The sequence below is a fragment of the Sciurus carolinensis genome, chromosome 7 (genome assembly GCF_902686445.1).
Source record: "Sciurus carolinensis chromosome 7, mSciCar1.2, whole genome shotgun sequence".
NCBI lineage: Eukaryota > Metazoa > Chordata > Mammalia > Rodentia > Sciuridae > Sciurus > Sciurus carolinensis.
The window spans coordinates 123,208,291-123,232,303 of record NC_062219.1 but is presented as its reverse complement, the minus strand read 5'-3'; the positions used below and the strand labels follow the sequence as shown (position 1 = coordinate 123,232,303).

The window sequence follows — 24,013 nt, the reverse complement described above, 5'->3', positions numbered from 1 at the left end:
GCTTTCGGGTGTCCACTCTCCTCCAAGGGCCCTCGAAGCACCTGCGGCCTCGCGGTGTTTGGGCGGCAGCCATTCTTCTCGCCCCGCCTCGCCCGCCGCCACCCAAAGGCGCCGCGAGCTCCGCGGCGGCTTCGGCGGGAAGGACAGGACTGGACCCGAGACCCGGCCGCCCGCGGGGTCCGGGGGCCGGAATCCGACAGGTCGCGGCCGCCGCCATCAGGTCATCCAGCCAGGGGAAGAGAGGCTGGCAGGTCCTTCACAGGCAGGGCCAGCCAGTGGGCAGTCGCAGCGGGAGCTCCGGAGGTCTGCAGGGAAGAGACGGCCTCCTGTTCCCGGGCTTCCCAGCTCACCCGCCGGCCTGAGGCCTGATGGCCCTGGAGGGCCCTGGAGAGTAGGCCGCACTCCTTTTCTCACCACGCTCTCAGCCAGAACTCTATACTTGTTCTTAAGTGTAGAAGAAGTCTGCATGCTTGAAACACAAACTTCCTGGATTTTTTGGATTTGTTTTTGTTTGGTTTTCTTTGCTGTAGTTTGTTTTTGGTGGTGCTGAGGATTGAACCCAAGACCAGATTCAAGCTATGGAGGTACTCTACCACTGACCCGTGGACTCAGCCCCCTATTAAATAAATTTGAAATATGATATTTAAAAAAAAAACTATTGGAATCATAATCATGGGAGAAAACAGAACTCTGTTACCCAGCCTGACATTTGTTTTTAGCTCGTTATATCTACATCTATATCTATCTATTTTTTTCTTTTTTGGGGTACTAGGGATTAAACCTCTAGGCACTTTACCATTCAGTACACCCCCAGTCCTTTTTCCTTTTTTTTATTTTGAGACAGGGATCTCACTAAATTGCTCAGGGCCTTTCAAGTTGCTGAGGCTGGCCTTGAACTTGAGGATCCTCCTGCCTCAGCCTCCCACATCGCTGGTATTTTAGGCTTTTGCCATCGCCACCTGTTGGTTTTTGTTTTAAATATGATAAATGGAGGAAGGTTGTAGCCCTTTCTGCAGTGGGGATTGTGTGGTCTCTAAGGCTCAGGGTCTGCATCCTGCCCTGGAATCGTAAGGGGATTGATGTGGACAGCAGAGCCCAGGTCTTGCAGACACCCCAATCTCTTCATCTCTTTCCCTTTCCTGCTGTCCTTACTTGTTAATTTCTTAGTTCTCCCCTCCCCCCACGTTCTTCCTGTCTTCTCTCTTCAGCATTTCAACCATTCTCTCCACAACCCTCTTTTCTCCACTCTCTCCGTTCCATTTCCCCTGTTATTGAAGCCTGATTGCAAACACAGGGGACTGCGTCCACCTGGGACAGGACAAGGTAAAGGGGGTCACAGGCAGGGCCCCTCCCCAGGCTGTTAAGCGTGAGGCGCTGTCTGAGCCGGCTGTTCCTGGATAGGTTCGATAAACTCACTTCAGTCTTCCCTGGAGATCACACTCTGGGTTCGAATTAGGATCCTCACAAAAGGGTCTGAATATTGAGAGGATTTTTCTTTGTTTTTCTTTGGATCTGGCGGGTTCCAATCAGTACCGCCCTGAGGCGGGATTTTCGTTTATGGCGAGTAAATAAGCCCTAGGAAGTGTTTTCTGATCTTAGAACCCAAAGGCAGGCACACGAGGGGAGGGGACGGGAGAAGCTTTGTGGCACCCACCCGCCACAATTCGGGAGGATGCTAGTTGTAGAGTGTCGGACTCCACATCCCACTTTGGGCAGTGGACGTCCCCCCGCCGCGGGGTCTGCATATTCAGAGCCCGCAGGACTAACTGCCCAGTAGTCGGACAATACGAAACCCAGATGCAGTTCGCTGGCCTCCAGGCGCCCACAAGCGCCTTCAATCTACTTTTTATCAACCAACAGTTTTGATTTTCCTTGGGTCAAAGTGGAGGTGACGTGATCTTCAGCAATCCCAGTAAAGTTTGGCGCCACAAACTTTAAACCACGCCTAACCGTGGGCAAGAGCCCGCGCTCTGGTTTATGTAAGTCAGAACTGAGTGGTTTCTCTTTCTATTCTGGAACTCAGCATTGGCGCCCAACGTCAGCGCAGAGAAAGCCCCACATATTCATGTGAGTCCAGGTGCCCTAAGGGGAGAGTGGAGGGAGAAAGGATGTATAAATGACTCAGAGAGGAATTGGTTTTGGGGGAAGGGGAAGGGCAGAAGTGCTGTGCAAAAAAGACTACCTGAGAGTCTTGGTGAGGAAGGGGCAGCCAGGCCTGGGTCCTGTCAGAGCCCCAAATCCTGAGGACAAGACCTGCAGGGCCGCCTCTGAGGCTTCTCTCCTTTTGGTCATATGTAAATGCCCTGGAGCAATCTTAGCATGTATCTCTTATGCAGTAGGTCTTTTGGGGGAATGAGCAGAATAAGGCAGATTGTTGCAGCTGTCCCACCTACTAAGTCCTGGAAGGAGAGTGGACCACAGGGAGGAAGGGGCTTGGGACCAGCTGTCAGGAGAGCTGTGTCCCCTCTCCCAGTCTGCATCGCCACCACCTGTGACCTTCACTAATGAAAATAGCCTCTCAGAAAGGAGACTGAACCCCAATCCTTCAATCCCTCTGTGCTAAAAAATATTATCACAGTCAATAAAAAGGAAAGTAAGTCTAAGTGCCAAAATGTCTCCATGAATGGTCTTCTCACCCACAGAAAAAATAATAGATGAGGGCCTTAGGGAACAGTTAGTAAGGGTAGGTAGAGTTCAGTTTTATAAAGGCATTTTCAGAGGCAACAAAGATGAAATGAACAATTTCTGATCCTGGAGTGGTGTGCACTCCACTAAGGGGATGTCATGGATTGTATGAAGGGTTCAAGGCAAGGAACAGTTAGGACCATCATGGACCAGAGCCCTGGTTTTGAAACTTACCTACATACTGGCAGCAACTAGGGAACTTTAAAAGACACTGAAGCCTAGTTCCCACCTAACTTTACTTATTGATTAAGTATTGACTGTGGCCTAGGCACAAGAATATTAAGGGCTCTCCAGGTGGTTGTCCTAAGTATCCAAGGTAGAGAACAACTGACTCCATGTTCCAAAGACCAAGAAATGTATGTTGAGGACAAGGCAAAGCTTCCAGCAGAAGGAACTTTCAGGTAAGCATGATTATAACTAATATTACTGAGATATGATTCATTTACCATAAGTCTCTCTTTTAAAGTGTGCAACTCAGTGGTTTTTAATATAATCATGAGGTTGTGCCACCGTCACCACTATCTTCATGGGATATTTTAAGGATGTGGAGAGGTCTGGTGGTTGCAAGGCAGGGGCAGGAGCAGTCACCAGGGAGATTGCTTACTAGTAGCATCCTGTTGAGACAGGAGAGTCTGATTTGACCTCAGCCTAAGGGAGATGTCACAAGAAAAATGGGAGTGGTGATGCTAGATAGCAGGTTATGTCAACTGCGGACTTTGATAGGAGAGTAGAGGCATCCTGTGTTAAAGTCAGCAGATGCAGCAGCTGTGTGTTTGCTTTGGGTATTATGGTGACAAATGGAGATAAGCACACTATTTAGGAAGAAGCCTTTGCAGTATTCTAGGATGAAGGTAGTTGAAAGTCTGGACCAAGGTAGTGACTGTGAAGCTGTTAAAGTGTTTCAGGAGCTGATTGGGGAAGCCAGAGAGGTAGGGGAAAGGGTCAATTAGAAGTGACCAAGTGTGGTGATGCTGTTAAGAGAAGTAAGTGGCGGGGTGGGGGGGTCCTGTAGTGGTGGGAGAGGTGTAGAGTGGGCTTATAGACCTGTCTGATTTGAGGGTCAAATGGGCCTAGAGATTCAGATGTCTTAAGTGTTCTCTGGTTGTTGCTGGATTGACCTATGGGGAGCAGATTGATGGGGCTTGTGAGTTGCCCTGGGAGAGTTACAGGATGTGGTCAGAGGAAAGGAGACCTGTTTGGATCTTGGAGTCAATGACAGGAGAAGGAGCAGCTAGGAATGGCTGAACCATCTAAGGGTGTTTGGAGCCTGAGCAATTTTAGTGAAGAAGCTACTTCTGAGAGCAGAGGTGGCTGAAATCTGCAAAGGGTTCTCGTAATCTGGTTACTGATGACATGGCCAGCAAGGCTGTACTTGATGGAGGGCAGTGTGCTGGGAGAGTAACAAGGTGTGGCTCTTCAGGAATTGTGTCATGTAAGGAATAAGCTAGAGCCAGCCATAAGGGGTGAGCTTGGGGAGACCTGTGCTTCTCTGTGGGAAGGATTCCACTAGGTTCAAAGTGATGGTGGCAGTGTTCCTAAGGTTGGACCATAGCAGTTGCTAAAAATCTGAACCCATGGCATTCATCTAGCTGCCCTTACCTGTGCCTGTAACCTACCCAGGAAATCCTAAATCAGAGGCCCTTTTCTGGAGATTGGGGCAGGTGCAACCCGGTGGATATTTCCCAGTGTCTTTGGAATAGTTTAGCCTTAGTCCTGTGCTTGCAGGGAAGTTCAGTGTTAGGCGTAGCTCCTCCCTCTCGGCTTGTTTCCTCTTGAGTAAGACATCTGTCCTTATTGGGTGAGTGTTCTTTGTGCAACACCCAATGACAGCTAAACCCCTCTTGGGCAATCTTTCCCTAAACCCACACCTCCTGATCACACCACACCTCCTGATCAGCTGGGACGGTGGCCAGTGTGTGAGCTATGGGGCTGAACGGTGTCATGCTGCTCCTGGCTGGCGTCGTCATTTGTGCACCCCTGGGTACCGCAGCTGGTGAGTGCGCTCGTTGTGGGTCTTCATAGCGGCAAATATATGGCGAATTGAGGGCTGCTGTCGGCTTCCAGGAAGCGTCTACCTCGCTTGATGAGCTCTGGAGGGGTGCGGAGGGGTGCCACAAAATCTCAAGGCCGCTTTTCAGGGTGTCACCCCTCCATCACCTCTCGCATCTGAATCTGTGCTTTAACTTACTTCCCTCCCTCCCCTCTGAGCCTTGCTCTTTCTTTTCGTTTCGAACATCCCGGTTCTTTGGACAACGTGGAGTCCCCGGGTCTGCCTCCCGCTTTGCTCCTTTGAGAGATATTCAAGGACCCTTAGAGGTCTGCTTTTCATGGGACCACTTCCCACCAGTGAGGGGGACAGTTTCCAGCATCCCGAAGCCCTGTCCTCTTTCCGGAATCAGCAGCGTGTTCTCCCTAGAGTCCTGAGTACCTGGAGTTAGGGGTCTTCCTTTCTTCCTGCCAGGAGCTGGTAGGGACATCCCAGGTGCCCACTGCCTTTCCTGTGGCTGTGGCGCTGTGGCTGCTCCATAGTAAGACTGAGGGAGGTTAGAAACTGAAGATTTTGGCCAAGAGATTCTTCCAGTGACTTCTCTCATCTCCCCTCTCAAGGTCCCCTAGCCTCTTGCTGCCTGGGGGGCGGGGTCTTCTCCCCTCTTGCATCACCTCCCTTTACCTACTATGAACTCCAGGGTTCTCAGGGGATCTCTCCAAGCCTCCTCAGCTGCCTATTGCACACACCCCACCCTGTGTGACCTGTTGCCCTCCCCCTCCCTGCTTTCCCCTCCTGCCTGCAGTTCTCTGATCTATTTCTAAAGTGTCCGTGATTCATCTCCTCTCTGTCCCCACTGCAGGTCCCCCCTCCTCCCCTGTGAGTCATTGCTTGTGAGGCTCTGTACCCAAAGCTGCTGTAACAACCCCCCCACCCTCGCTGTACCCTTTCCAGGCCGAAATTTTGCTACTAAAAAAAAGAAAAAAGATTTTTAGTTGGAGCCTCTTTTCAAGTTTTCTCTCCTCCTCCTCCTTCTTATTCTTGTGTTGAATAACTTATTTTAATGAATTTGTCTTTTAATACAAATGTAAAAAGATTCCTACCATTTTAACTACAATTAAATATAAACTTCAAAACTGACTAATAAATAACAAGTTAATTTTTAAACATTTCCAACTATAAGGATAACAATATAATACAGAATTCAATTTAATGCTGTCACAGTATTAAATATAAACTTCTTAGCATTCCAAGAGTATCAAACTGCTCTTCCTATCAAAAAAAGTATTTCTCTTAAGCAAGTATAGTACCTTCTGGTGTTGACAGTTTTTAAAAATTAAAAGTAAAGAACTTTCAACATGAATATGATTTGAATACTTCTAAGTCATCTAAAAGTTCTACCTGATTTAGGTAGTAAGTTCATAGTCTTGGCATAAGAAATCATGTCACAGTTTGAATGTTAGAAGTGTACTTTTAAACCATAAGATAAAGAAACTCTAGCTTCATTTAGTACATTTTCTTGTTAGATTTTTTATGTTGCCAATAAGAAACCAGATTTAATGTCATCATTCTTCAATTAAATAAGACCATGAGATTTCTGTTGATCTGTTTCTTAGCTGATTACTATCAAATGTGCACAGACAGTTCTCATCAGATCTGAGCATTTTCACATGAAGCTAATCAGTTTTCATTTAAATAAAATTAATAATACATGTACATATAGATTAAAACTAAAATAACCATATGTAATCTAACATGGAACATTCAAACAAAAACTGAGAAGGTAGCCACTAGAAAGGAGACATTCCGGAAAAAAATTAAATGGAGATAATACATTTTTCTTGAATCCTTAGGGCAACTGCTCCCAATGTGTTCAGAACAACTAAAGTCAGAAAGAACATATGAAATGTGAAATTTTTCTTTACAGTTGAAATAAATGTGTTTTAAGGAGAGAGAAAGAGGGGGGACAAGGAAATTCCATGTTCTGTAAGTTTTGAAAAATGTAAAGTACCAAACATGGAATTAGTAATTTATCAAAACTTGCACCCCTGATTTTCTTCTGAGGGGAAAAAGAAAAACAATTTTTAAACAAGGACATGAAACAGACTTCAAATTGAAACTTATACGAACAATATTGTGTTTTTACTGAAAAATACTACTAGAGATAAAATTAAATTTCAGATATTTTCCATTTAATGTGGGCAAAATTACATGTCTATATAGCAAATATAAACTAGCAATTTATTTTCATTTATAATATAAGGTATTTTAGGAAAAGTTTACTGTCTTCAGTTCTCAAAGTTAAATAGGTGTTTTAAATTTTTAATCAATTAATTTTCCATACCTGGGAATTATGATGGTAGTGTAAAATAAAAGTTTAATTCTACTGAACTAAAGCTCAAATAGATTCAGATTTCTTAAGTTTGTGAAAATACCCAAATTTAAAAAGTTTTAAATTTTTATAATTTTTAATCAATTTTAAACTATTAAAATAATCACAAGAGATACTTTATATCAGAAAAAAAATCACATGATACATTCATGATACTCCACAGTTACAATCAAGAAAATGGCAGTCACCCTAAAACAGAAAGAATTTCTTTCTGTCACCTCCATTCCTTATATAAAATCTTTTTTTTTTTTTTTTTTTTTTTTTTTTTTTGCGGTACTGTGGATCAAACTCAGGGCCTTGTGCTTGTGAGGCAAGCACTCTGCCAGCTGAGGTATCTCCCCAGCCCCCTAAAATCTTTATTTCACATCATCTACATAGAAATATTTATCACATTCTGATAGGTAGAAAAAATTTTTTTTTGCCTTCTAGAGCTCAAGTAAATTTACTCAGTCTTCTTAGTATGTTTCCTTTTAACATTATCTGAACCTTCAAAGTTTTTGAGACTGATGGACCAGTGCCATTGGAAGATGATTTTGTTCCTCATTTCTTTTATATAATGAAAACTGCTGCCAGCCAAAGAGCTTCTGACTCAATATATCCTCAAATGGAGCACCAGTCACAGAAGAAGTCTCTGTAACCATCATGCTATCATCATGCCACAAGAAAGATGGTATAAAGGAACATAAGATTATGCTTTGGTATGGTCAGATGCTTGGTGTGCTGAAATGTGAAGATAGGGGACCCTAGCAGGGTTGTCTTGGAAGGATAGGACATCTTCAGTCATTCATCACCTTCTGGTTTCCAGTCTCCTTTTACCAACTGTTCAAAATTCATGATAATGATACCACCTGCACCTTGGGCCTGTCCAATAGCTATCATGACTAGCCAGCCATTTTTGTGATAGTTTAGCATGTCTGTCTGACTCTACCTACTATTTTCCAAGTTCGGTCACTTCCTTCATTCCCACAGCCAGAAGTTGAGCAGGTAAGAATGAATAACCCTGGGAAATTAGGTCCCAAGGGCAAAAAATATATAATATACCAGATTGAAGATGCCAGTAAAATATTAGTGTTGTTTGCAAGAAACCTCAGTGGACCAGACTTTGCAAGTAGTATACATGATAAAATTCCTCTACCAACCAGTGGAGCATAGCAGTAAACCAGTTTGAAAGAGAATTCTTTCACTGTTCCCAGCTGATGCTTTAGCACCATCACAGACAATAGATAGTGGGTGAAGTCAAAATAGGGGAACATGGACATGTGGGAAAAGACCACTGTCATCTCCTCCCAACTATACCACTCCTCAGTATTTATTCTACAGAATTAAAGTCATAATACTATAGTGATACATGCATACTCATGTTTATAGCAGCATGATTAACAATAGCCTGTTCCGTCCAGCGGAACCGGCACGGAGAAAGAAGACACCACCAATCTTTAGTTGACCAGATTTATTGCGTCCTCCCTGTTTTTCTGCCTCCTTTGTTCTGCCACTCTCTCCCTTCTTCTACCCTCTCCTTCTGTCCTCCCCCAGGCTCCTAGCTTATCAGCCAATTATAGCAAAGCTTTCTCTCACACAGGAGAGCATGCAGAGGAATGCCAGCATAACACTATATAAATCACGAGCTGTCCATGTGTGGCATGATATTAGATAGCCAATCCTTGAGCCTGGCGTCAACACGTCATAAGTCTCCAAGGAACTAGTAGGCAAGCAACCTTTATGGGTACTTCCTTATTTTGGTACCCAGTGCCCTTTGGCTCATTGCCAGGCGCCATCTTGTCCAAGACGGCCCTCAACAATAGCCAAAGTGTGGTATCAACTTAGACATCCATCATGTATGAATGGAAAAAGAAAATATGGTATATATAAACAATGGTGTTTGACTTGGCCATTAGGAAGAATGAAATTTTTCCATTTTCAGGATAATGGATGGAATTTACCAACATTATGTAAAGCAAAATAAGCCCAATTCAGAAAGTGAAGGGTCATATATATTCTGTCTAACTAGTCTTTTGAGGAAGCTCCATACTGATTTCCATAGTGGTTGTACTAGTTTACAATCCCACCAACAGTATAAAAGTGTTGTTCTTTCTCTACATTCTCTCTAGTATTTAGTATTGTTTGTATTCATGTTGGCTGCATTCAAACTTTAGTGGGAGGAAATCTCAGGGTAGTTTTGATTTGCATTTCCCTAATTGGTAATGATGCTTTCATGTATTTGTTGGCCATTTTTATTTCTTTTTAAGGAGTGTCTTCTTTAGTTCATCTGCCCATTTATTATTTGGATTATTTTTATGGTGTTTTTTGAGTTCTTTGTATATTCTAGATATTAATCCTCTGGTTAGAAGAGTAGCTAGTGATGATTTTCTTTCTTTCTGTAAGTTCACTCTTCACATTCTTAACTGTTTTCTTTGCTGTGCAGAAGCTTTTTCATCTGATGCCATCCCATTTATTAACACTTGGCATCATTTTCTAAGCGTTAAGGGTCCTACTGAGAAAGTCATCACCTGTACCTGTATGTTAAGAGTGTTGAACCTCCTTTTTCTTCTAGGAGTTTCACAGTTTCTGGCCTAATTCCTGGGACTTTGATCCATTTTGAGTTGACTTGTACAGGGTGAAAAATAAAAGTCACACCTCATTCTTCCACCTATGGATAGCCTGTTTTTCAGCACCATTTTTTAAAAGACTGTTTTTCTCCAATGTGTGTTTTAGCCCCTCCATCAAGGATCAGATGACCGTATCTGTGTGGATTGGTCACTGTGTCCTCTTTATATATATATATATATATAAATATATATATATATATTTGTGTATATATATACATATATGTATATATATGTATATGTATAGGTATGTATATATATAATTTAACTGCACTTTTGAACTGTTTTATCTAATTCTGTAAAAAAAAAATGCCAGGGTATTTTGATGGGGATTGCATTGAATTTGTGTACTGCTTTTGGTTTTATACTCATTTTAGCAATATTCATTCTGCCTATCTCCGTACATGGAGGTCTCTCCATCATTTGTGTCTTCAAATTTCTTTCTTCACTGTTCCATACCTCTACAATGAAATTTTAGAGGTTTGATTTATTCCTAGGTATTTAGTTTTTTGAAGCTATTATGAATGGGATTTTCTGATTTCTTTCTCAGGAGATTCATTATTGGTGTACAGGAAAGCTTTTGATTTTTGTATGTTTATTTTGTAACCTGCTATTTGGCTGAATTTGTTGATTGGTTCTAGCAGTTTTCTGGTGGACCTTTTTGGATCTTCTAAATGTAGGATTGTTACATTTGCAATCATTGATAATTCAACTTCTTTTCCTATTTTTATCCCATTGATTTCCTTCTCTTGCCTACTTGATGTGGTTAGAATTTCTAGTAGTATATTGAATAGGAATGATGAGTGTAGACATCCTTCTCTTGTTCCAGATTTTCAAGGAAATGATTTCATTTTTTTCCCAATCACTACAATGTTGGCTTTGGGTTTGTTGAATATAACCTTTATGATGTTGTAGTAAGTTCCTTCTATACCTAGTTTCCTCAGTGTCTTTATCATGAATGGGTACCAACTTTTGTTGAAGGTTTTCTCTGCATCTATTGAGATGAGCATATCATTTTTCTTCATAGTTCTATTCATGTGATATATTGCATGTATTGATTTGTGAATGTTAAACCATATTTGCATCACTGGGATAAATCCTTCTTCGTCATGATGTACAGTCATCTTAATGTGTTGTTGAATACAATTTGCTAATATTTTATTAAGAATTTCTGCATGTAAATTCATCAGAGATATTGAGCTGTAGTGATACTGGCTTCATAGAATGAATTTGAAGTGTTCTTTCTATAGTATTTTTGGAATAATTTGAGGAGCATTGGCATGAGTTCTTTAAAGTTCTGGTAGAATTCAGCTGAGAATCATTGTGATCCTGAGGTTTTCTATGTTGGATGGTGTTTTAGTCAGTCTTTTTATTACTGTGACCAAAAGTTCTGATAAGAACAATTTTACAGGAGGAAAAGTTTATTTGGCACTCTTGATTTTAAAGATCTCAATCCATAGATGGCTGACTACATTGTTCTGGGCCCTAGGTGAGGAAGAACATCAAGGTGGAAGGGTATGAGGAGGATAGCAGGTCAGGACATCACGATCAAGAAGTAAAGAGAGAGTGAGAGACAACTTCACTTATACAATGTTAGCCTAAGGCACATCCCCAGTGACCCAAAACAGGTAGCCACAACCTACCTGCCTACAGTTACCTCTGGATGTATCTGCTGCTTAGGTGATGCCTCTCTAATCTAATCACTTCACCTCTGAAAATCCTTGCATTGTCTCACACATGAGCTTTTGGGGTCTCCTCATATCAAAACCATAACAGATGGCTTTTTATTATTTCTTCTATCTCATTGCTAGTTATTGGTCTATGTAAGTTTACTACATCTTCTTGATTCACTTTTGGCAGGTCATATGTGTCTAGAAAAGTATCCATTTCTTCTAGGTTTTCCACTTTATTAGAGTATACGTTTTCAAAACTGTCCTTAATAATCCTCTGGATTTCTGTGATAACTGTGGTCATTTCTCCTTTTTCATTTGGGTCTTCTCTGTTTTTCTCTTGGTTATTTGACTAAGAGCTTTTCAGTCTTGTTTATCCTTTCAAAAAACCAACTCTTCATGTCATTGACCCTTTTTCTTGTTTCTGTATTCTCTATTTCATCAATTTCACCTCTGATCTTAATTATTTACTCCCTTCTACTGGTTTTGGAATTGGTTTGTTTTTGTTTTTCAGGGGTCTTGAGATGCATTATTGATTTTTTTTATCTGGGATCTTTCTAATTTTCTAATATAGGGACTCATAAACTTTTCTCTTAAAACTGTGTTCATAGTGTCACTGAGGTTCTGGTATGTTGTGTCACTATTCTTGTTTGACTCAAAGAATTTTTAAATTTCTGATTTTTTTCTATTGCTCATTCATCATTCAAAAGCATATTGTTAAAATGAGTGTTGTGATGCAGTGCAGCACTGTCACTATGTAGATGAGGTGGTGAGGAACGCCCCTTGGACCCTGACATCTGAGTTCCTGGCAGAACACTGGATTGATTTTGTAGCCCATGATGATATCCCTTATTCTTCTGCTGGGAGTGATGATGTCTATAAGCACATTAAGGAAACAGGCATGTTTCCTCCAACACAGAGTACAGAAAGGACCTCTGCATCAGACATCATCACCTGAATTGTCCAAGACCATGATGTGTGTGCTCAACAGAACCTTCAGAGGGGCTTTACAGCCAAGGAGCTCAACGTTAGCTTTATCAATAAGAGTAAGTACCATTTGCAGGAAAATGTTGACCAAGTCAAGAAGAAAGTGAAAGATGTAGAGGAAATGTCAAAAGAATTTGTTCAGAAGGTGGAGGAAAAAAGCATTGACTTATCCAGAAACAGGAAAAGTCCTGAGAATTTATTGGAACTTTCCTGGAAATGTTAGGTCCAGAAGGAGCCCTGAAACATGCTGGAAGAGAGAGAAGGTCTGATGCTGCAGGCCATCATTCCAAAGCAGTCCCAGCATCAGCCCTACTCATGAATGCTCCCCCTCCCTCTCCTTCAGATGGACCTTCTCTGGCAAGACAACCCATCTTCCTCCCCAGCAAATCTCTTTAGGCACAATGCTGCAGCCTTATTGTGGGGTGCAACAAATAGATCACCACTGAAAAGTCCAAATTTGAGAGTCTTTATTAGCTGGCTAGCTGTCTCACAAACACCCCAAAAATGACTATTGGGAGAACAGCCCTGAGCACAGGGTTGTAGGGGTTTTTATACCATAAGTCAGTACATCAATCATAAGTGTCTGTTGCTATGATTTAAAATTACAAACTAACATCATGAGATTTAAACTCATTAGCAGGATGGAGAAGTGGGTCAAAATGACCTCGCTTAGGTACAAATTAAAGAATGGTTACTAACATCCAGACAATCACTGTTGACATGGTACATTGATTAGGAAAAATAAGAATCAAAAAGAGAACAATTTTATATTATATAAGAATTGCCATTTTATGCTGTCAAACATGCTATGCTAAGCAACTGTTGATGGGCACAGAGGTGGGGTGTTCCCATGGGAGAAGCATTTCCTACATGACATGGAGTCTCAGGGTAAAATGGAGTCTGCTTAGTCATTGCCCATGTAGCTTGGTCTATAACATTTCCATGGAGTCAAATATGTCAACCCGTCAACCCGTCACAGCCTATGATATCAGTGAGGATAAAGAAGACTAACTTTTCATTCCTCCTTTCCTCTCTTCTCTGTCCCATCACCTTCAGAGGCTCTCTCTTAAATTCCACATTGTGATCCCAACACTAAACTTAAGGACAGCTACAAAAGAAAGACAATTGGGACAAGAGAAACTGGTAATGGGAGAACCAAAATAGCCCATCCCCTAAGAGACATCTATCACCCACACCAAGGAGGAGGCTGACTACACCTTAGAAACCTGTTTTGCATCCATCTACTCTCCCCAAGGACTTTGTTTTACTGTTTATGTTCATGTGATCTTGCCAGGGAAATTGTCATTTTTTTAATGAATTTTTTTAAAAATTAGTCTTTCAAATATAGTAAGTAGAACTAATTTTTTGCCCCTGAGGAGTGGGCAGAAGAAGGTAGTAGTATAATACCTGGAGGCCTTTTCTTCTTGATACACTGTAGTGTCTGCCTTCTGTTCAGAAGCAAAGTGGCTTGCCACATCCTTCAAGCAGTGAGCCATGCTGATGGGTAAGTTGGGGGTTGGGGAAAATATTGTAATTTTGGTTTCCTTTAAAAAAAAAAAAGCAATAACTGAGCTAGTCACAAATCCCCTAAATGCACTGCTGGCATGTATGTCAGCATGGCTGAGGGAAGAAGGACATCTGAGCCTAACTTTTGTTACTCCCTGAGGAGTTTCCTGTTATGCCCAGTGGAGTCCATGAGGACACTGATGGGGATGGAACCAGTCCATGGGGTATCAACTATAGTTTTTCTGCTATGTCCATCTTCTCAGAAAACCTGCTGCCCAGTAACTTGGGAGCTCTTGTCAATCTCTTTCCTGCAACTTACCTTTAAAGGAAGGAACACTTTGAGGGATAATGTGATTAGGGAGAGGAGTGGGACAAAACTCAATCCTGTATGGTTTAAATTCACTTCCTGCTGGGAGTAAGTCCCTGGCCTTGCTACGCCTATTTCAGTGCTGTTAGTCTTTTTTTTTTTTTCCCCCAAAGGATGCTTTGTAAATGTCTGCAGTTTGAGCTTGATTTGTTAATCCATGTCATTTACTCCATGTTGAATACTTAGATTTGCACAGAACATAGAGGCAAAAGCAAAAGGCAACACCATCCTTTCTAAAGCAACAGCTTAATCTTGAACTGTGCTCCTCTTAAGAATGTTCTTAACTCCAACCAGTACTCCATGGAGTGTTTATTTTTCTTTAAGGCCTGCAACTGGTAGGGACTTATCTCCACCACTTCTCCAGAAAGCCACCAGCATTGGTTTGCTTTCTAAGAGGGTGGTAGGTTTTCTTCTTTCCCACCTGGGCCTGGTGGTTATGGTTCCATCTCTCCTCCTTGGTTGCCCAGCAGAAATTCAGCACTTGAATTTCAAATCAGAGAATGCTGATGTGTTAGCACTTGCTGTTGAATGTGATCATTTTTTTTAATCTTCTAGCATACTATCTCTCTCCTCAGCTACCTGACATCGACCATCACTAATCCTGTAGCTGGATTAAGGGAAAGATTGTTTGTATCCAGACTTCACCCCTGTCACTCGTAAAATACCCCTTGTCAGAGTGGAGTTTTAGTGTTTTCAGCAAGGAAAACCACATCCCCCCCCCCCTCTCTCTCTTTCTTTCTTTCTTTCCCTTCTGCTAGGACTATGAGCATCTCATTGTCCCCTCCTTAAAACCTTTCTGGTGAAGGCTGCTCTTCTGCCTGAGGGCCAGAGACTAGAATCATTGCCTGCCTACACTGTAGAACCCCTAGACATGTAAACTCAGATCACCCAGACCTGTAGGACATGGCAGAGGAGAGGGACTAAGGAGCCATCTCTTGTCCTGATGGCCCATGGAAACTACATTTCTAACTCGTCTCATGAAGTACTGTTTTTTACTATCAAATCTGGTTCACACAAGCCTTGACCTAGAATCCATTCTTTGAAACAGTGAAGTTAATGTTTTCCCACATTATGTAACTGTATTTGAACTCATATTTTAACTTCCACTCTGGTCTTCCCTCTTTGGGAATTCTGCCATTTTTTGCTCTGCCTTCTTCTCACTCGTATATAAAGGCACTGAAGTCCTTGCTGACACCCACCTTCTTGTTCTCTCAATGCACATGTTCCCTAAATATACTGGAATGGAAAGGGAGATAGATACCCATGATGTGGTTTTCCTCCCTGCAGTCCCTCTCAGGAATATTGTCTGAGCCCCAGTGTGAGTGCTTCTCCTCTGCTCTCAGTGGGCCACTTTTGGTATGAATAGGGCCTCTAGGCTGACATGTCTGTGCCACTGCTGAGCCAGCTTATGCATGTTAGAAGGCTCCCTTACCCATTTACTCCCTTAGTCTCCTGACACTAGCATATTCCAATAGTTGGACTGAAAACAGAAACTTTTAAGATGTGGCATGTTAGATACTTTGGGGTAAATGTGATTCTGGGTGCCCGAGAAGGTGCTATTGGAATGGTACATTGTTGTGCATTTGTTCCAGTTAATTGAGGTTAGAAGTTTGTACACCATGACCATGCCTATGATCTGTAGCTCTTCAAATATGAATGTTTGAGACTCTGGGCTGTTTCCCTAAATTCCACACAAGAAAGCAGTCAGCCCTGATGAGCCAGATGTGGCAAAGATAGGAGAACCTCAAAAGATGGTTGACCTCAGAGCCTGTCTGTAAGACAGAAGGAGGCTGAAGACAAACCCTGTAGCTGATGACTAAGGAGGTGTCATTTCAGCAGTTAATTGAAGGGCTTGTGCAGAAAGTTTGCTATTTTCACATGCTAGGCTCAGCATAGAGCTGAAAACTAAAGGAACATAAAAGGATACTTATACTGCTACAGCTGCTTCTGATAGCTAAAGCCAAAGACCCTTACTCTGCAGAGGCTTGAGTAAGGTTAGGGATGTGAGAATGTTGGAAATCCTGATGAAGAAAAAAAATGTGAGGGAGATTGAGGAACTTTTAAAACTCTGTTTGATTGCTGATAATTTAGGTAGCACCTGAGTTGCTTTACTTGTGACCACATAGCTATTCAGGTAATCCCTAGGATGTCCCTCTACAGTGGTTCCCCTGGGACCCTCAAAAGACAAGGGAAAATAACTATTGTTAAAAAATGCTGAAAATGAGGAAAAAAGGAAACCAATATGTATGGGTAAATACTTTTACTAAATAATCAGCACAAGACCACCAAAAATAAAAAGATAGTTCTTAATGAAAAAGAAAAGAAATTTCTCCACTAAGGTGGTCAAAACTGTTGATGAGGATGGAAGGTCACTGCCTTTATCCAACTGTCGTTCTTTCCATTTCTTCTTGTGCTTTATGAAGAAAGAGAGACCAAATACTAGGAGTTGTTAACTCCTTTTCGTATTGCTCACAAAGTTGCCAGTGGGAATCCCCCTGGGCTTAGTATTCTGTATGCCTATTTCACTCATTGTTCCAGGTGCAACCTAGGCCACACTGTAGGTGCTTGTCAGGACAGAGTGGCGATATTTGTTATGATTTCCTTGGCTCAGGCACCAGGAAACTACAGCATGGCCTCCTCAGAATGATTCCTGCCTCAGCTGTCTGCTTGCCAGTTGAGAAACACAGAACACTCACTGTGCAGCCTGTTGATCAGCTAAACACATCTGTTTTTCTGATCTCCATATTTTTCTTTGACAAATGTTTTTTTCTCTCTGTGTTATCCCTCTTCTCTGGGGTGAACCAGTGCCACTGCCACAACCAGCTTGGTTGATCACTACTTTGATCAATGCACCTGAACTTCTGAATCTCTAAATGCCTCTGACTGACACTGAATTTCAGTGAATTCCCTCTTTCACCCACTTCACTGAGAAGCAGTTCAAGGTTCTTTGAATCTTGAACCATAGAGCAATCGGAAGTGAAAACATCCTCTAAGACACTATCTTGAATCTCACCTCTTTGAATGTTTTTAAGTGGGATTCCTTGTTTTGTTAACAGGAAGTTTGAGTTCCTTGTATATATTGGACAGTAACCCTTTGCCTGATGTATGATTTGTAAATACTTTCTCCCAATGTGTGAATTGTCTTTTCACTCTCATTGTTTTCTTTGCTGTGCAAAAGCATTTTAGTTGAAAGCTATTCCATTGGTCTATTTTTGTTTTGTTACCTTGCTTTTGGGATCATATCTGAGAAAATTCTGTCCAGATCAACATCATGGACTTTGCTCCTGTGTATTCTTCCAGCATTTTATAGTTTCAAGTGGGACTTTTTTTTTTTTTTTTTTTAATTGTAAGTGTTCTTGCTCTTTAGCTTAGGCCAGTCTTGAACTCATGTGCTCGTCCTGCCTCAACCTTTCAGGTATAACTGGAACTATGGGCCTGCTCTACCACATCCTGCTTCAGGTCTTACATTTAAATCTTTAATGCATTTTGAGTTTCATTCTGGTATAAGGGCTGACATAAGGGTCCATTTCTATTCTTATGTTTGTGAATATCCTGTTTTCTCAACAGCTTTTATTGAGATACCCATTTCCCACTTTGTATACTTGGCATCTTTGTCAAAAATACATGCACTCTACACGTATGGGTTTATGTCTGGGTTCTTTTCCATTGGTCATTGCATTTGTTTTCATGCCAATACCATGCTGTTTTATTTATGTAGTTTTCTAATCTATTTTGAAATCTGGTATTTTAGTAATTCCAGCTTTGTCCTTTTTGGTCAATATTGCTTTGATTTTGGGGGATCTATTTTAGTCTAATTTTTTCAGTTATGAACTAAAGACCTGACCAGAACAATTTAGAAGAAGAAAGGTTTATTTGGGGACTCATGGTTTCTTCCATAGATGGCTGATTCCATTCCTCAGGGTCTGAGATAAGGCAGGATACCATGTCAAAGAGTGAGGTAGAGGAAAGCAGCTCAGGACATGGCACCAGGAAGCAGAGAGAGCAAGTTGCACTTAACAAGGACAAAATATATTCCCAATGACTCACTTCCTGCAGCAACAGCCTACATTTACTCTCTTGGTAATCCGTATCAGGGAGATTAATGTGCTTATTAGATGAATACTCTCATAACACAATCATTTCACCTCTAAACTTTCACAGACCTGACCTGTTCTGGTCAGGTCTTTAGTTCATAACTGAAAAAATTTGACTAAAACAGATCCCCCAAAGTCAAAGCAATATTGACCAAAAAGGACAGTGCTGGAATTATCATAATACCAGATTTCATGAGTTTTTGGGGACACCACCTATCTCAACCATAACAGGGTCTTTTACGGTTCCATATGAATTTTAGAATTTTTTCCCATTTCTGTATAGAATGAAATAAGAATTATGATAACCCTAACTAGTTTTGCTTTTTCCTGTTCCTGTTCTTTTGTGTGATGGTAGGAATGAAACCCCTGACCTCAAGCATGCCAGGCAAGTTACCTGCCACTGAGCTACACTTCCAGCCTGATGACCCTAAATTTCTGGTGGAGCACCTGTCCAGCGGGTCTTCCCATCATCCCCACTTCTCCAAGCCCTCACCAGCAGGAATCTTGGTGCTAACAATCTTTAACTCTGAGCACAGTGCAGGGCACCTTTACCTCCCTGCTGTTTTCAGCACTGCATCTTCCTTCTTCCTCCAGTGTAGGCATCTCCCTCTTGATGGTTCCTTGCCCACTTCTTCATTCAACGCCCCCACCACTTTTGAGGCCTCCACTCTCCAGCCTGCAGGTGCTGGACTGTGTCTCTTCCTGGTCCCTCTGTAGCTCTCTGCTGTGGGACATTTTTCAGCACCCATCCCCTGCCTACCTGCCTTGAGCCCTCACCAACTTCCATCTGTTACAAATCCCCTCTGGTGGGAGCTTTGCAATCACTATAGCCACTTGGGTCAGGCCTGAAAAAGGGGGACCCAGCAGAGGTCCTCGCCCATCTTGTGTAAGTGGTAAGGTGCTGGGTGGCCTCTTTGCAATGTGGTTGTTACTTTTTATTCCAGATCTGGCAGGTTTCCATTAGGACCATCCAGAGGCAGGCACTTCCATTCCTAGCAGAACTCCAAGCAGAAGAAGTGTTTCTGATCCTAGAACCCGAGGGCTGGCCCCAGGGTGGAAGTGGGGGATGGGATGCAAGAAGCATTTCCTTACACAACCGCCTCAAAATTCAGGCGGATGCTGGTTGATGTGGGTTGGTTTCCAGATCCGAGCTTCGCACTGCAGAATGTCCTCCAGCCATAGGGTCTGCCTTGTCACAGCTCACAGGTGTAACTGCCCAACAGTCTGAGAACCCAAAACCCAAATGCAGCTCGCCCGCCTCCAGGCACCCAAAAGCACCTTCAATCTGCTTTTACATCAATCAATAGGTTTTATTTTAGTTAAGCCAAAGTGGGAAACAGTTGATATGCAGTCCTCTGGGTAAATGCGGCCTCACAGACTTGAAACCACACTCAAGACCCACCCTGGGTTTAAAGGACACCACTGGGTGATTTCTGTTTCTTTTCTGTACTCAGCAATGAGTCCCAAATCAGTGAAAGTCACCCCCATTCTTGTGAGTTCAGAGATGCAAAGAGGAGAGGGGCACTAGTTCATTGGGCAGAGCAGAAGGACCTGGGAGGGGAGGAAAGGGGTAGAAGTGCCTTGTACAGATGAGAATCTGGGAGGCTTGATGGGGGAGGGGCATCCAGGCCTAGATCCTGGGCAGTGCCCAACATCTGGAGCCCAAGACCTGTAGGGTCTCTTCTGGGTCTTCTCCTCTCCTTGATTCATACGTACATTCCTTGAAACAACCCTCATGTGTATTTATTAAGGTAGTAAAAGTATTTGGGTGTGGGTGGAATGAGACAGTTTGCTGGAGCTGACACACCTTCCAGTGAGTCCTGGAAGGTGCATAGAAAACATGGAGGAAAGAGCTTGGGACCAGCTCACAGGAGATCTGTGTTCCCTGTCCCACTCCGCATGATCACTGCCCCATAATATTCACTAATGAAAATAAACTCTGAGAATGGGACTGGATGCCAATACCTTGTGAGCTAAAAAAATGTATTTTAGTCAAAATACTTAATACAAATGAAAATAGATCTAAGAACTTGTCAAAACTTTGTGGATGCATGACATTTCCACTCTCAGAAAAAGTGCAAGCTAGGGCCTTAGGGAATAGTTAGTAAGGATAGCTATAATTCACTTTTTAAAAAGCATTTTTGGGAGAGACAAGGTGAACACCACAGTTCCTGATCCTGGAGTGAAAGGACAAGTGAGCAAAGGACTCCTGTTAAGGTGTCAGGTTGCCAACTCTTGGCCCTGCTCTTTAACTGTAGTTCCTCCCTCTCAGCTGAAGATCTGCATTAAGTCCAAGGTGTCTGTTTTCATTGGGTGAGTGGTTGTGGGAGGGGCGAAAGGATTATAAATTCAAGCCCTGGTTAACCCACTTGGAGTTTGGTCCTGCTCACCAGCTGAGAGGGTGTCAAATTTTTTCACTATTGGGCTGTGCTGCGTCCTGCAGCTCCTTTGGGCAGGTCTGGGTGCTGTGGCTGGTGAGAGGACCCCTGGCAGTTCCTGGCAGTGCGGGAGGTGCCTGGCTATTGCAGGGAGGGCGTGGGTTTCAATGAGGGTTTGCAGGGACACTCGGGGTTAATGTGCGCGGACTGGTTTGGTGTGGAGGGTTGCTGGGCCATTGCTACACATGCAGTTTCGCTTTCCAAATACCTTGTCACCCCGACGTCCTGCGCTAGGTAGTTGCTTCCATGTCTCAGCCCTGCGCTTTGCTCTTCCCTTTTGGACATCCCAGTCCTGTTGCCTCTGGATTCCCAAGGTGCCTGTTGGGATGCCCCTTTGAAAGATATTCAAGGACCTTTTGAGGTCCGCTGCTCTGGGAACCACTTCCCTTCAGGACTGGGGCAGTCTGGGCTCCTGAGGCCCCGCCCTTTCCTCGAGTCATAGGCGTGTTCTCAACTGAGCTCAGTGGAGTCCCCTGTACCTGGAGTTAGGGGTCTTCCTTTCTTGCTGCCCTTATCTAGTGAGACATCTCAGACCCCCACAGTCCTTCCTGTCTCTGTGGGGACTTTGGCTGCACCAAACACTGAGTCAGAGGGAGATGAGCCTCTGAAGACTGCTGGGCCAAGGGATTCTTCCTGTAGCATTCTTCCTCATGTCCACCCACATTGTCCTCTGGGCTTCTGCTCCCTGTGGATCCTGTTCCTCTTATACTCCTCTCACCCTAATTTGGTCTCTAATTTTCTATTATGCGTGTGTTCTCACCAGATCTCTATGCCTCCTGCACTGCCATCTCACAGATCCCCTCAGCCTGTTGGTCACCTCTCCCACTTCCTTTCCCCTCCATGTTCTCTTCTCAGAACCATTTCTAGGGTAGACACTGCATCTTAAGTCAGTGCTTCCTGCACACTTGGTACCCTGTCTCCCCACCCCAGGCCTTTCCTCCTGTTCTAGGGGACCATTTCCTACAAGAAGCTTTGTCCTCTGATGCCTCTGTACCTCGCCCCAACTTTTGAGAGCCCCAACTTTTTTTTTTTAATGAGGTTTTGTTGGATTTCTCCTCTAATTTTTTCTGTTGAAAAATTATTGTATCTATTTATGGGATGCAATGTGATGGATACATTCTAGAATGTATCAACTGGGGATAATTAGCATATTCATCACCTCAAATATTTATCATTTCCTTTTGGTCAGAACATTTAAAATCTTTTCTTCTAGTTATTTTGAAACATATACTATGTCATTAGTTGGAATCACCTTGCTGTGCTATAGAATGCCAGACTATTCCTCTTACCTAAATGAAATTTTGTAGTCCTTTACCAATGTCTCCCCTTTCCTTGTCCACTCATTTGTCTCTCTATGCCTGTTTTATTTGTCTTAGTGTCCTCTAGTTTCATCCATATTGTCACAAATAACAATTTTTTATTTTTAGAGGTTTTTGTTTTGGGGCTTTTTGTTTTTGTTTTAGTTTTCATTTTTTTAGTTAGAGAAGATTCAGGCCTTGTAGCTGGTAGGCAAGCCCTCTAACCCTGAGCTACGTTTTCATCCTTAACTCCCTTTTATGAAAAAGACCAATTGATATTCTTTTGTGGGTATATCCCATAATGTTTTTTTTTGGGGGGGGTATTCTTTTTGAGAGAGGTCTGCTGTTTTTTCCAGGGTGTCCCCCAACTCCAGGCTCAAGCAATCCTCTTATGTCAGCTTTCTGAATAGCTGGGATTTTAGAAATGCATCAGTTGACTGAAGACAGTTTAGAAATTCACTCATCTATTGGTGGCCACTGAGGTTGCTCCTATATCTTGACTGATGGTGAACATGCAGTGAAGGTCTCCCTTCCGCATCCTGATTCCCATTCCTCTGGTGTGAATGAGGTAGTGGAATTGCTGGATCAAGTAGGAATTCTATTTTTAGTTTTGGGAGGAACCTCCATACTGTTGTCCAACATAGCTCTACTAAATTATAACACCAACCATGCATGTTCCCTTTTTTCCACATCCTTACCAACATAACCTTGTGTTGTCACAACGGCCAATCTAATAAGTGTGACAAAATATTTCCTTTTGGTTTTAATTTGCATTTGCATTCATTCACATATAGGTTGGCCATTTATATATCATATTTTGAGAAATGTCTCTTCAATTTCTTTGCCAATTTTAACTACAAGGTTGTTGGTATGTTTTGTGTGTTAACCCCTTATCTGACCTATGATTTGCAAATGTTTTCTCCCAATCTGGGGATTGTCTCTTCACTCTATTAATTGTTTTCTCTGTTAGGCAGAAGTATTGTAGGTTGATACTATCCCACTGGTCTATTTTTGCTTTAGTTGCCTTGCATTGGGGGATCATATCCAAGAAAACTGCCTGAACCAAAGAGAGCATTTCCCCTGTGTTATTTTCTAGTAGTTTTATAGTTTCTCATCTGGTAGTTTTATGAAAGGGGCTTGTCTATTTTGCCCAGGCTGGTCTTGGTCTTGTGGGCGCTAGTGATCCTCCTGTCTCAACCTCAGGAGTGACTCCCCACTATGCTCAGCTTCAATTTTTCCATTTATAGCTTTAATCCATTTTGAGTTTGTTGTTGTTTGAGAGGTAAGATGAGGGTCCATTTTCATTCTTCTCTATGTGGATATCTAGTTTGCCCAGAGACAGATTTTCTGCGTATTGGCAAACTAGTTATCTTTGCATGCTTTTTTAAAAACAGTAGCCATCCTAATAGTGCAAAGGAGTATCTCATTGTGCTTTTGATTTGCATTTCCCTAATGACTACTAATGTTGAGTATCTTTTCCTGTTCTTATAAGCCATTTATATATCTCTTCCAGGAACAGTCTGTAGAGATCCTTTGCCCAGTTTTGAAAGAGTTGAACATTTTCTCATTTTTTAGTTGTAGGGATTCTTGTTTGTTGCTCTGTTCTTGTGGTGCTGGGATTGAGCATTGCCTCCAGCACTGCATCCACTTTTGTGTATGTGTAAGGAAAGGCTCCACCCTCATGTTTGCCTGTGACTCTCCTGTTTTCACAGTACAATGTATAGAAAAGGCACACCAGCTGTCTGGGAACACTGCTGCCTGGCTGTCAGCAGGGAATGCTGACAACCACTTATCTCCCTACCTGGGGCCCCCCCTTGCCTGTCTTCTACTTTGCACACAGTCCACAGCACACTACTTCACATCCCTCTGGGGAACCACCCACTCTAAACTCCATTAGGGTTGTGATCTGCAGCCCCTCCTGCCTCTCTACTGCACCCTTCTTGCCCCAGCTTGTCTTTCAGAATCCTGCACGGGGACTGCACCCTC

General features: G+C 42.6%; 1 protein-coding gene across 4 annotated transcripts in view; it reads left to right on the top strand.

Moving 5' to 3' along the window:
* Positions 1-24,013, top strand: part of LOC124988859 (MHC class I polypeptide-related sequence B-like) — a 79,447-nt gene that overhangs the window by 49,759 nt on the left and 5,675 nt on the right. The window contains exons 1-2 of one of the 4 annotated variants that reach the window (XM_047558658.1): positions 2,038-2,067; positions 2,954-3,086. The exons of 1 other annotated variant lie outside the window; for it this stretch is intronic. In XM_047558658.1, coding sequence (XP_047414614.1) covers positions 3,044-3,086 — 43 coding nt within the window. In that variant the 5' untranslated portion in view covers positions 2,038-2,067; positions 2,954-3,043. Of the gene's footprint in view, positions 1-2,037; positions 2,068-2,953; positions 3,087-4,571; positions 4,679-12,256; positions 12,384-24,013 lie in introns of those variants that run through there. 2 more of the 4 variants (XM_047558660.1, XM_047558657.1) reach the window with 2 other exon arrangements.